The sequence below is a fragment of the Corvus moneduloides genome, chromosome 2 (genome assembly GCF_009650955.1).
Source record: "Corvus moneduloides isolate bCorMon1 chromosome 2, bCorMon1.pri, whole genome shotgun sequence".
Lineage (NCBI taxonomy): Eukaryota > Metazoa > Chordata > Aves > Passeriformes > Corvidae > Corvus > Corvus moneduloides.
This window is the reverse complement of record NC_045477.1, coordinates 102,094,498-102,109,398: the sequence shown is the minus strand read 5'-3', so window position 1 is coordinate 102,109,398 and position 14,901 is coordinate 102,094,498. Positions and strand designations below refer to the sequence as shown.

The window sequence follows — 14,901 nt, the reverse complement described above, 5'->3', positions numbered from 1 at the left end:
GTATTAAATTGCTAATATTGTTAATTTAATTAAAATATTAATAGTATCTTGTACAAATCCCAGGAGTACTTCATGAGTTCAGGTAAGAAGGCCTTCAGTTGTTGGTAAGAAATTCTTACTAAAATAGCCACTATTTTTTGTTTTAGAAGCTGTATCTAGATTTAAACCTTTGAAAGATCTTTGACAAAGACCTTCAGGAAAAGTTACTGGAACATTAATCATGGTTTAGGAGACAAAGGGTTATCATGAATCAAAATCTGACTAACAGTCAGGAAACAAAAAGAGAAAACAAACAGCCTGTCAACCTTTGCAAAAAATCCCAAAACCAGTATTAAGGTACCTTGATGCTACTATGTGTTAAGCCCCTTACTACTTTAGTATATTTACTTCAGTTTTGAATGGCAAGTAATTCACAGAGGAATATAACAAGGAATTAGAGACAGGTAAAAACTCATCAGTTAAAATTGATAAAAGAGTTGGAAGAGACAATTATCTTCTGAATTTTTCCTCTGCAAAGAGACACCATAAAAGTATACAAAACAAATCTAAGCTGGGAAGATATAAAAACTTTTCCCTCCTTTATCCTGTATCAGTTAGGAGATGTTATTAAATTTCAAGATATTCCATGAAATTTGCAACTGCCCCATTTCAAAATAGTAAATGAAAGCACTGTGTTCTCATGGACAAGTGTTAGAGGCTATGCTCAGACTTTAGAAAGACTCAAAGTGGAAATCCATCTTTATATGATGAAAAATTATGTAATTAATGTAAAGAATCTTTGTAGAATCTAAATTGTCAGGATTCACATCTTAAACCAAGATCATACTATCTAGGATTAGGAGGAGATTTTAGGGATTTTATTTACTACACAGATTGTGATCCTGATAATCTTCAGTAAAAGGCCGCTGGAAAGAGATTTTGATCCATCACTTCAGTATTACTGTGTAACATCCTCTGAGAAGGGATACTGCAGAGATAAACCAGACTGTGTCCAACAGCAACTGGTTAAACACTATGTTAGCTGTGGTTTCTAATTTCAAGGGCTATCCAAATTTATGGTGAACTGTTCTGTAGTTAGAATCCAAAGTAATAAAACCTTCAAATAGCAATTTCCCCTTTTTGCATCGAGTCTTGCAGCACTAGCTTAACTCTCCAAACCCCTCCTAAATTTTATTATTGGTGCTTATTTGGCTAGGTATCAAGAGAAATTAGTGAGTTAGAATTGTGGAGATTGATTGAGAGCTTTTGATTTTAGGGCAGAACCAATAATTGCTTAGTATATTGCTCTTGCTCTGACAAGAGGGTTAAGTGGCTTGATTCATATTTACATTCATACAGCACTCAGATAAAGATAACTAGTGGAGATTGACCAGAGAGAGAGAAAGGATGTGTATGTCTCTCAGTTTTTTAAACTACAAACCAGAGGAAGCAAATTCCTAGTGTATGCACACATAAGCACAAGCAACACAAAGATTGTCCTTTTGCTTTTTTAGGCACATTGCTTATCAGTGCCTGAGTCTCAGCGCTTCACAGGTCTGCTTCTCATTAACTCTGCCAGAGACGAACGGACACTTTTCATCACGCATGACTTTTAATATTAATAAATTCCTATGTATGAAAATAGATAGTTATGCAATTAATTGACCATTTCCACTTCAGTCCTTTTGAAAATTATGTATAATATACCTGTTAAATTAAGGACTGATTTGGAGATGGAGTGAGTAGATGATAAAGCAGAATTCATTGTATTTTAAAATGTTAAAAGTATATTCAACTAATCGCATGGGTCTCTTAATTTATTTTAATTTTATTAAGAATATCTCTTACCAAATAATCATTTTGTTTCTTACATTCTGATTATTTTCTGACCCGTTGTATATTAAATTTGCCAGCACAGCATAGATGTTAACTGCAAAACACACAATTTTTACTTTTTTTCTGAAAAGAAGCCCCATTACTATCCAACTAAACCTATCAATCAGATTTTTTTATTAATCCAGGTAAGATCTATTTCAAGTTTTTCTCTGCACTGGAAGTATGAATACAAAATTTTGCAAGGCTTGAGAGAAAAGACTCCATTTAATCAGAGTTCCTCAAGAAAACATATTCCCAAGAGTATTTTTTGCTTCCTCTCATTTATCCTGTACCTTATGCCTGGCACTCTAGAAGGCAAATATTTTTTAGAGTTTCTAAAACACCTCAGGCTGTGCCTACAGCTACAGATATGTAACCATATGGTTCCTTAATTACTTAAATCACTACGCAAGGCCTGTGTGCTAATGTTCGAGACACATTTCACTCTGGTGTTAGCCCAAGGGGACCCATCTGATATACAGACCTCATGACTTTGGCGCTCCTTGTTTTTCTTGTGAACCATTTCCTTTGCAGCTCTCTTAAAATATAAGGGTCATTTCTCAGACAGATACCTACTGACTAAAAACTGTGGGGTCCTATTGCTTGAAAACCTCACTATTGTTAGTGCTTACTCTATATGCCTGTATTTTTTCCTTTTTGAAGTTTGCAGATGATATAAATCTGGCAAGAGTGGAAGGTTGTGTTACCATCCAAAGGGACCTTAATAGGCTTGGAGAAATGGGCCGAAAGGAACCCCGTTAAGTTCAGCAAAGGAAATAACAAGTCCTGCATCTTCACAGCAGTAACCTCTAGCAAAGCAAAGGCTGGGCAGTAACTGTCTGGAAAGCAGCTCTGCACAGAGGGACTGCAGGGTTCTAATGAACCAGCTGAACATAAGCCAGCAATGTGCCCTTCTGGCAAGGAAGGACAATATCATTCTGAGCTGTATCAGGAAGAATGCTTCCAGCAAGTCTTGTTCTCTTCTCAGCCCTGGTGAGACATATGTGGAGCAGTGGGTCCAAGTGCAGGACTCCCCAGTATAAGGGACTTGGACATAGTGGAATGAGTTCAAAGGATGGTGATGAATGATTAAGTAGGAGAGGCTGAGAGAGATGTTTATCCTGGAGAAGAAAATGCTTAGCAGGATCTTACCATCTGTAGGGACACATGGTAAAGAGTGTACCTGAGTAAAAAGGACAGTCAGACTCTTTTCATTGGGAGGCCACTGACAGGATATGAGGCAATGGACACAAACTAAATCACAGAAAACTCCATTTAAACATAAGAAATTTTTTTTTTATGGTGAGTGTGATCAAACACTAAAGAAAGTTGCCCAAGGATGCTGTGAAGTTTCCATCACTGGAGATTTTCATAACTTGACTGGATACAATCCTGAGGAATGTGCTATAGCTGACCCTGTTCTGCAGGGGCTGGGACTGCAGACCTTGGGAGATGCCTTCCAGGCTCAACTGGATTTGTAGTTGATTTTGAGACTTTGTAGTTCTGCCATATATAAAAAAAAAGAAAAAAAATTCAGACCTAAGGACAGTTTACTTCTTTCTACAACTAGAAGCTTCAAGTTGGGTGAATGACTTTTTAAAAATTACTGGATTTCTTTGATCTTGACCCCTGAAATATGAGTGGAGAACATAGCACAGCCTCTACCTAGTGAAACAATGAAAAGAAATTAATCTCTTGTAAAGAGACAAGAAGACTCATTGAAATTCATTAGAAAGAATAAAAACAAACATTCTTACTTTATTTCAATTAGATTGAAGATTTTGACCTTGGCCACATAGTTACAGTTGTGGTGCAAACCCAAGGAGATGCTTTCTTCTCGCATTTTTCAAGAACAATCAGAGAATATTCACCTTTATATATGCCATTGTATCCTCCATGGACTTCTCCAGCACTGGAGATTTCTTCAACATGAGCTCCTTGGTCAGATGTAAAGTATACAAGAGTTTTTTCACTCAGATTATGTTTCTTCAGCACATCCAGAACTTGCCCTAGGTATTAAAAAAAAAAAAAAAAAAAAAAAAAAGGCAGCTTTGAAGCTTTGAGGTCTTTGGCACATATAAATATTTGTGTCCTTATGCCTTCTTGAGACCACTTTTCTCATAAACTCTCTTATACACACCAATTGGCCCATGCAGCACACAGTAGGGCACAACCACATAGGGCTTGTAGCAATCAGGACCATGACTCGATTGCTGCAGGGTTTCTTGAAGTACAGAATGAGAGGATTTGTGCACTTCAGGGAAAAGAGGTAATCCACAGAGAGCAAGTGACCTTTGGAAGCAGATCTCACAGTTTGGGGGTAAAACCTTGATGCCTAGCAACCTATAGAGGCAGCATGGCAAAAATCTCAGTGTGAGTGTTAGAGTAAGACAAAAAAAAAAAAGTAAGAGAATATATGTAGCACCTTTGGCGTATGTGTGGTTTCATTATCAAACCTAATAATTAGTCTTTAATAGCTCATCATATAGAAAAAAATCAACTAAACTCAAAATGTGCAAGGTAATTAACACACCCAGGTGCACACATTTAAAAGAAGTATCCACAGGGATATATGTTTTGTACCTCTAAGGCACCATGGACTCCTGTTTCATTTTCACAAAAGGCTCCTCACACTACTTTGGCACTGTGGATTGCAGTTATGTAAATTACACTGAAACCTATTTAGACTGAATTCTTTAAAGTGTGTTTCTGTATGAATGAGAGTGAAGCCGCTCTTTGTAACTTGCTCCAGTGAATTTTATACTGATGAGGAATCTAAAATTATTTGTCCTGGAAAATGACCAAAGCTTAAGATTATAATTCTTCCCATCAGCCTGACAATGAACCTGTCCTTTAGGGATCTCAGAGCATACAAAGATAATTCTGTCTTCACAACCATTTAATCTTTATTCTTTTACTTAAGCATCCACGAATAGTTCAATTTGAATGTTAATTTTGATTTGCTAACCTGTCCACCATGTCATCTGATGCCCAATTATTGTGCCAAAGTGGATGAGATAAGAACTTTGAAATACAGAGCCTTCTAAATGGTTTTCAGATCATTGTTTCTGTTGCTATGTTCTTTTTCTGGATAAGGAGTAACTACTTTACTTATTGATACTATTTCTAGTTGTCTTTTAATGTTATATCATTCTAAAACTGCCTTTTTAAAAAGGTTGACTGTCTTCATTTTTCAAATGACTGGGTCATCAGCAGTTAAATTTAAGTGATACCTGTTGGTCTTGTTTGTAAACTAGGAGCAAAGAAGAAATGTAAGAGTAGGAGAATTTGTTTATGTAAATTTTGAAGCCTTGTGGGAGTTGAAATTTCCCAACAGAGCTGAGAAAATCTGTTACAGAGGCTGACATTTTAAAGTTTGTGGGTTGAGGGAAAATCATGCAGATCCATCTGACAAGCCATGCGCTTGCTGCATAAGGTGGACTTAGTGCCAGAAAAGAACTAGGCAATTTCCCATTGGCTTCTGAAATTGTTTGGAGAATGTACTTGCTAAATGATTACAATATCTCTTGGAAATGTGTCAATGCTGATAAAAAAGTGTAGTATAAAGATAAATTAGGACATTATGTGTAGGTATTCAGCCACATGACCTCCAGAGTTCCCTCCCAACCTATATCAAGCTATATTTTATGACACTATGACAATAATAATAAATGGTATTGTGCAAAGAAATATATGTGCAGTGACGTGCACAACAGTATTTTTTTACACACACCATTTTCTGTGATGAAATTGAACTTTCAAATTCATCCTGTATATAAAACAAAATGAAAATAAAATGTGAGTTGCACTCAGTATATCACATTAAATGATCTCTGGTGAACAAAGGCATTGGCAACCATTCAATAATGGCCATTTTGCTTTCCCAACTAATTTGGGAAAATAGGAGAAGCAATGAGGAGTGTCTTGATATCACAGATTATTAAACATAAAATTAAAAATTCATATTAAAATTAAATATAAGACATTATGATGACTTTTTTTGGTAACAAGGTTGAGAAACTTGATTTGCCCTGAAAAAAATATAAAATTCTGACACTCAAATGCTTCCCATTTTAGAAAAAAACACCCAAATAAAATGCACAGAAATTTTCATCCAAACTTGTTAAACTCAATGGTAAAACTTCCATTTCCTTCAAAAGGACTTCTAAACACAAAGAAGACTGACTACATTAGGTGTATTAATGAATGCTAAAATGACAGTTTATCATAGCAGCAACACTTTTCAGTACAGATGGACTAATAGTGATAATTCAAAAAACATTATTGTCAGAGTGTGGCAGTCACAACACATTCACAAACAAACCTTCCATTTTTATTTTGATCTTGAACACTGGCACCTACTAGAATGAAAACTGTAGATAAACAGAAAAGTGTGTGTGCTAGCAGAAGATAAGCCACATTTAAGTACATTTGAATGATGTGACTACTGTTAACACAGGAAATACATTCACTTACCAGTATTTCTAAATGGTAACCAGTGCAGAAATATGCAAAGAGTGCATTGTGGATGTCTATAAATAGTTATCTTTCTTGTTCAATATTATACAAATTTTGGAAGCAAACACTATCATGAAGACAAAACACATCTTTTACTGTTTTCTTATTAAAAAAATATTCTTTTTTAATTTTAACTCCTTCACTCTCACTACTTCTGTATATTTCAGAGACTTTAGAATTAAATTAAAATTGATGTATAAATATTCACAGGCAATGCCAGTTATTTTAGCTGCCTGGGAAGAGGTGAATCACAGCAGCAAAAAGACCTTTTTTACCTGTTGACTAAAAAAGAGAAGATAGGCAAATAACTGAAAAATAAATGCTTTCATATTAGACATCAAGGACAGTAAGATGAATCGTACCCAAAGTGTTAGACATGCAACTCCATGAGCAACACACTTTAATGAGTGTGGTGAACAGATAAATGATGTCTGCGTAAGAGAAGATGGTAAAATTGTACTGCTTCACCCATAAAATATGATTGGAAGTATGTCATATGTCATGTGCTCTTGAACTAGAAGAATGGGGCTCCAGCTGACTTAGTGTCCCCTGTGAGTTCTATTGCAGGCTGCAGAAAGCAATATAAATTTCAATAGAATTTTTGGATGTAAAGAGTTTATACAGAATATGAAACTGTAGGATGAATAGGTCAAAGCTTCAGGAAAACCATGGCTTTGTTAAAGCAATGATAGCTTACTATCCCCAGAGTAGGAAATTATCAATAAAAATGCAAAGAGTTTAGACTAAAATACCTCACTTGAAAGCCACATTCTGAAAAATTAACTGCTGTACTGATCCATGTAGATGGTACCAGTTAATTTTTTTCTGATTTAAACAGAACATATTTGGAAAGACAACATTTCTGAATATCAAAATCAATCTAGCTGAAGGAGCTGCATAATTTCTGCAGCTATTTAGTAACTGGAATTTCAGATCAAGCTACACCTACCATTGCCATTCTAGGAATGTATTCCACAATGTAGGTGACTAACATTGTAGCAGACAAAGGTGCTAGATCATTGGACATTTTTCTTCCATTTATATTTTTTTAAGACACAAAACAGACTGAGGACTGCATTAAGATGTTACTTGTTTTAATTAGTACATCAGTATTCCAAAATTCAAGTGAAGTTTCTTCTGAAATATACTGAAGAGTGCTCTCTATATTCTGCTCTCTATTCTTGCTTCAAACTGTGTAAAATTATAAAGAATTGTTTCATTCTGAATATGAAAATGCCAATTTCAGTGGAATGATAGCCATGTGAAAGTGAGAAGAGCAATTGACTGTTTTTTGGAAGGAAACACAGTGCCATGCTGCTTATTCACAGCCTGAATGGTAGCTGAACCAGCCTCGCTAATGATGATTGTGATTTCTGAGTTTTGACTCATGTAAAGCTCCTACTGTATGCATCTACATGAAGACATAGGGTTTATGAAAAATGACTATTCATTTGTAAACAAGGTATAAACACCAAAAAAACAGTAACGTGTTTACAAACGTGTTAGTGATTTGGAAAAGTGTTCAAAGGTTTAGTCAGAAAAGCATATGAACAAATGCATTTTATTCAAAATTAGTTTACCATCATTTCAAATCAGTAGGAAAGAAATATTATTTGTATTAATTCAAAAAAATTTAGAATATTGATGAAACTGTGAATAAAAAGACAGAGAAACAGAATACCTCTGTGTAATCTGGGCATTAGAAAAAAATAGTCTCTCTACTTGTGAGGAAAGCTTTAAAGCAGTTTGCCAGATTCAAAGAAAAAACATGTTGGAAGGAGAGTTAAGGATCTGTCTCAGGAAAAGACAGTTGACAATAAAGGAAATTCCTGTAAATGTAACACTCTTCCAACTACAGTAAACTTTCACATGCCTGTCTTGTATCCAGAAACTTACAGCAAGCTTGAGACAATTATTGAACAAAGATTCCAATAGATCAGCCTGGGAAAATAAACCATCACGTCACTGCCTAGAAGAGCCAGTTTGATTGTTCTTTTATTTGCTGTTCAGAATTTGATACTGCTGCTCATGTTTGGTTTTGAACAGCATCATTAAACAGAATCACAACTTGTAGTCAGCTCCAGGCATTCACCTCTCTGAGTGGCAAGTCTTTGAATAAATGCATAAAATCCCACAAATTAATGCTACATTCATAAGTATTTGGAAACCCAGATTTCTCCCAGAAAATATATTGATGCCATTCAACTATATACCCATAGGTTTACTACATAGTAAACCTTTTGGGAGCCCCTTTCTGCTATACCAGTTTAAGGTTTTGCCACAGTTAACCATCTCTTCAGGGCTCAAAGGCTAAGATTTTCACCTTATGAAAACTTAACGTTGCAGTTTCTGCATAGCATCATTCACAAGCTAACAATCATTTTAATCTCTATGTTGATTTACTGTGATGAAGAAAAGATACTTCATTTCAATGCACTGATCCGATTACAAAATCCACTGACTAAAAGCTTTGTATTAAAACAAGCTTATAACTAAGACCAAGACATCCCTATCTTAATTTTAGCTTTTGTACATTTCAGGTTATAAATATGCAAATGTTCCTGTGGTATGCTCAGAGCCATCCAGTTTCCCTTTGATAAATATGTAAATCAGTTTGTCTCTGCAGCAGGGAAGTAATTATCACTTTCAGACCTAGTCATTGAGCACAATATTTGAGGTAAAGATGGAAAATAATAAAACCATTGACATCAACACAAGAAGTGGCTGCACATATGGTGAACAGTACATAAACTCTGCATGCAACTTGTTTAACATTCAGAGCTACAACACAACCACTGTAAAGTGGAAATTCTGGGACAAAGCATTATGGGATATGAGATATGCTATGACACATTATCTAGCCAGTCAATGGAACACATCCACCTAAGAAGACAAGTGATTCTCATAACGAGGACATTAGCATATGAACCTTAAATGTGAGAGTGAATACTAGGTAGTACAACTCTTTGACTAGAACAGAAAACAGATGCATAACTAATTACAAAAGGTATAAGGTTCTTCCTGCAGAAAGAAGGCAGAGTGTAGCTTCAAGTACAAAGCCTTGAATCAGTACTACCGTGCTACCATTTCTAAAGAAAATACCAAGGAAATAATCCATACAATGAAGTCTTCTCCGAAAGTACAAAGCTGGAGTCTCAAATGTGCTAAGCTCCTGCTATGATAGGTAAGTGGGATCTCCAACGTCAACAGGACATTCTGCCAAAAAGTAGCATCTGGTTATGAAAAACCACATCTCTATTAGTGTTTTAATTCATAACAGGAGTGCATATTTACAGTAAGTCCAATCATGGACAGTTAACATATTTATGTTTCCATAGCAAAGCCCTCTTGGATTTTGTGACCTGATTTCTTTCAAAGTCTAAATTTAAGGACTAATTCTGGGAATCCAACTAAGACACACACTACTGACGGACATTCAGTCAAGGACCACAGTAGATCTGGTCTGAAGTGGGTTTCTTGTCTCTGCTGGTGTGCTGACAGTCTTTTTGCAGCTCAGAAGACAGTTCAGACCTGCCACTGTTGGCAATTTTAAACATGGTAGGATTGATGAATCCTCCACTGAAAGTCTAGTGCAGGCACAATCCAGCTCCACCTGCTCATGCTGTAGATACATTGAGGGTGGGATTTACATACAGTGTACACAAAGCAAAAAGTATCTATTTTCCTATGCAGCTCACCTATCATAAGAATTTGGTCCCAAAAATCCTGTGTTCTTTTCAAAGTGAAGTAAGGTGAGGCAATTGCCCCAGATATAACTACTTACTACTAGAAATCAGATAAGAAGGTGTTAGGTCCTGATAGTCTGTAGAACATCAAACACTTCTCTGTTAGATTCCCCTAGACTCAGAGCAGGACAAGTAAATCAGCGGAAGTGCTCAGAAAAGGGCAGTTTTTTAAACAAAAAACAAGGCAACTTTGATGTGGAGTCAGCTAAGCTGTCAGTGTGAACTTGCTTTTTGTTTGGATTTGCATTGCCATATAGCTGTAAACTCGAAATTCTCTTATGACTGTTTATACAGTTTTATAAGTATAATGTGTCGTTCAGAACCTTGGGATAAATTTTCAGCATAGTGCACAGCAGATTAGGTACCCACACTGCTCAACAGCTTTGAATAAATCAACCAAATATGACTTATGCATAAGGTTTTTCCTAGAGATGAGTACCATATCTCTTATTTTTCTTATTCATATAGGTTCAAATTATTTTTTAAATATGAAAGTTGGAATGATACTTTAGATATGTATAAATACCTGTGCATAATAAAGAAACAGTTAGATGTCTGAACACCTGTAAGTATATCAGCAATATAGACAATGCAGGATAGAAAAGTTTCCCATACTACAACACTAATTATGGATTATTACAGGTCAAAAAGTATAACTAATCAGTGGCTATTTCCTTATTAGTATTTAAATTACCTAATAAATGCATTGCTTGAAATTCACTTTTAGACCTTACATCTGTTGAACATAAGTCTATGTATTTCTAATGTAAATCTTGATTTTTATCCTGCTTAAAATGCTAAAATATGAGAGATAGTCATGCAATTTTAGGAGGGTCCATTGCATTTGCATTTTGCATGACAGCTGTGATAACTTTTTGGGTAAATTTGCATCTTCATATTTCACATATCTAAGATGCCATTTCACACATACAACTAAGATGCATAATGAAAAAGACATTGTCTTATTTCCCACTTTGAGATCTCCCATGTTTTCTTCCAAACTATGAAAGGGATTTCTTTAGGTGTGACCTTGGCAAACTGTAGTGACAACTGAGGGATACTATTCAATTTTGAATTAGACTGTCAGGTGAAGTTAAGGCTTCAGGTATTTTATCATTCCAATATATGCCGATTGTGACTGATTGAATAAATGTGGAGTGATAAAAGAAACTCTTCTCTGCGTCTTCAAAGGTTTAAACATTTATTAATGTCAGACTAAGTTTTAAACTGAATATGTATATGGTCCTAGATCCAAATGCATAATGACAACATTTTGCCAGATTAAAGTATGAAGAATTATGAAGAATTTAAAGCAGGGCAAATAATTTAACCCCCCCATTTTAATCCTCTGCACTTTTCTGAAAACTTCAAAGTATTTGCCAATTGTTTATTTCATTTTTATAACTTTTATTAAGTAAAATTCAAACTGTGGTAAAACTGTCTGACATTAGAGTATAAGCATTTATTGTCTTTCAGCAGCCAAATTTTTTAATCTTTGCTGAATTTGGAAGCAGGTTTTAAACACTTGTTATAAATTACATACCATAAGGTTAACAGGAGTTTTATCAAGATTGAGTTATTATTCCTCATGAAATACCAATAAATTTAATTTCCTGGTTTTCTGATTTTAATCATGCAAATCTAATCTAACATGAAAGTAGATGTGCATTAACTCACCCCCAATACACAAGACACCTTTTTTTTCTCCTTGACATGACAATCACCATGCAGACTTGTTAATTCACCTACTTCTCTAATTGCTTTTGGAGAACTCAGCAGTTTTTGTGACTAAGTGCTACTAGACACTCAAAGCCTACTGTGAAATCACCATCTCCAAAACATGTTACCTGTTAATGAATCTCTATACAGACACTGTTACTACCAGTAAGAAGGCAAAACTGACTGTGAAAATTGTCACAAGGGACTTTTCCACTAATGATGTAGACTCCACTCTGTCTTCTCTAGATGACATTCAGAATTTAGGAAAAGAAAAAATACAAACAAACACATTGAGAGGCACAAATTATGATTTGGTGCTTTTTTCCCCCGGTATACATATGTGTGTTAAATATGACAAATATATGCTGACTTAAATTCCAGAGGATCCTTTCTGAAGGGAAGGCAAATAATTTTACAGGCCATTCTCATTGATGATAGATTAGTAGCTCAATGATAGATTGATGATAGATTAGTAACTCACTATCTTATGAAATTGCACTTTGATTCCTTAATTCATCTAAGTGCTCTTGAAAAAATATTCTCAGCCTATTCAGAAAGAGTTTTGTTGAAGTTTCAGAGTAGTATTCAGTAGCACAACAGATGCCTACGAGGGAAAAAAGAAAATCTGCCTTTTTCTGGTCTGAGGCCTGGAAAGAGAAATATGTCATTCTTGTTTTAAATTGGTTTGGAAATACTTGAGGACTCCTCTTAGGCCAAGATGTATTTGATGCCCCTAAGACATGGTGGAGTCATGAGATCAGAGAGGGCCATCAGATCATTAGGCTCATTTCTTTCCCTGTTCTCTAATTTGGACTCATATAATAACAAAATAATAAAATGAGTACGTTAAATATGAAATTACTAATTAATCTGAGTTCACAAAGGTTTAACACTATGAATGCTATGTGTCATTTTGTTTGTTACGAGAAGTTACAAAAATTGACCAATACATTTTTCCTGTGTGAAGGCAAGGCAGAATTCTGAAAGGGTTCCACCTTGCATATAATGATCACAGTGAGATGTGTTTTTTAGGATAAATCTGAAGGCTAAATGTAAGATGAGGAAGGTTCATTCACACAGAAACACCAGAGATCAGCTGAAATATTTACGTAGATACACGGAACAAATTAGTCTAACTGTAATTAGACACTATTTGGGGAAGATAGGAGTTATTGCCAAGGTAAACTCTCCAAAGAACAGATGGCAAATAACCACTTGAAAGCCCCAACCAGCACATTTCTTATGGGAATAGCACTGTTCCTATGGATACACAGGAAGTTAGAGGGTTAGTTCCTCCCTATTAATGTATGATTTTAGAAACTAATAATTTCTGAACCTATAAAATCAAATGTAAGAAGTTGTATATAAACAGATGTCTTTGAACAGGAAATGTTTGGAAGCTTCACATTTTACATGAATAGCTCTGTAACACACTGGTGTTTCAGTATCACATGCAGAGAGATGTAAGTACAATGCAGCAAATAGATTTCTGCTCTAGAAGGCACTGGAAAAGTATGGAATATACACAGGAACTGACTCTATTGTTATCAAGATTCAACACGTAAATATGGTAACAGTAGGATAGAACGTTTGCATACATTTCCTGGTAACGTATTTAATATACCAGCGCCTCCTATTTAAAACAATTATCTTCTACTCTTTTACTATGAATTGCTAAAGTTAGTTTATAACAAGGGAAGTAATTAAATGTCTCATCAAAAATCAGTTTACATTCTGAGAGGTAAATGTGATATTATTGTCTAGTATTTTTTTGCCAAGAAAGTCCTCAAAGCTCTCATTAACTAGGCCGTCTATTTTTTATGAGCAGCACCTGGGGGTTATTGCACAAGTCGATTGGCAAACTGCAGCAGAATCACACAAAGTTGGACTGAGAAATTTGGGATATGGAGCTTGACTACCTCAGCTCTAAATAGGCAAGAATATTTAGGAAATGTCCTGTAGAAAGGTTTTAGGCTTTTTTTTTTTAAGGACAACTGCCAATTTTATGCCGTATTAAAAACATGCTGGTAAAAAAGCCATCATAGCAGCACTTTGCTCAGAATACCCTGCTAAGATGTTCAAACCTTGTTCTGTAGGATGTGCTGGTTACATCATGTCTCACTCTCTCCTGATGTTGGTTTGGAAGGGGCCTTCAAAAATCATCTAGTCCAACTTCCCTGCCATAGGAAGGGACATCTGCCACTAGATCAGGTCACTCAGAATCTGGCTTTGAACACTTCCAGTGATGGCAGCTTTCGCAACTTCTCTGGGCATCCTGTTCCAGTGTCTGACCATCCTCATTGTCTAATATTTCTTGCCAACATCCAATCTAAATCTACCGTTTTGTTGTTTAAAAATTTTGTCCCTTATCCTGTCTCTACAAGTACTGATATCAAGTCTTTCTCCAGTCTTTATTATAATTTTTTCTCCTTTATATACTGAAAGGCTGCAATAAGGTCTCCCTAGAGCCTTCTCTTCTCCAGGGTCTCTCTGAGCCCAGCTCTCTCAGTCTGTCTCCATAGGAGAGGTGCTCCAGCCCTCTGATCATCTTCACAGACATCCTCTGGGCCAGCCCTGAGAGGCCCACATCTTTCCTGTTCTGAGGACCCCAGAGCTGCATGCAGCACTCCAGGTGGGATCTACCAAGTGCAGAGTAGTGGGACAATTCACCACCTTCCCCCTGCTGGCCATGCTGCTTTAGATGCAGACTGGGATATGGTTGACTTTCTGGGCTTCAAATTCACACTGTTGGCTCATGTCCAGTTTTTCATTTGTCAGACTGAAAGGATAACTTATATATCTTTGAATTATAACCAAATAAAAAATTATTCATTTATTGCTTGCTTAATGTATGCTCTGTGATTTTGTGATGACAAAATCAACTGAACTCTGGATTAGAAACACTTTGCTACTTCTACACAGCAATATACTATACATTGAAATACTATATATTGGCTATACTTTTCACGTTACCACAACTAGTACCTTCCTTGACTTTACTAGAAATAATGAGGAACCCCAAGCTATTAATTTCTTTCAAACATCTGGCATTAAGTTATCTTTG

The 14,901-nt window shown here is 35.7% G+C and overlaps 1 protein-coding gene across 8 annotated transcripts in view; it reads right to left on the bottom strand.

Annotated features, from left to right (window-relative positions):
- Positions 1 to 14,901, bottom strand: part of STS (steroid sulfatase) — a 113,323-nt gene that overhangs the window by 40,292 nt on the left and 58,130 nt on the right. For all 8 annotated transcript variants that reach the window (XM_032100582.1, XM_032100586.1, XM_032100587.1 and 5 more), the window contains one exon: positions 3,726 to 3,863. In XM_032100582.1, coding sequence (XP_031956473.1) covers positions 3,726 to 3,863 — 138 coding nt within the window. The remainder of the gene's footprint in view (positions 1 to 3,725; positions 3,864 to 14,901) is intronic.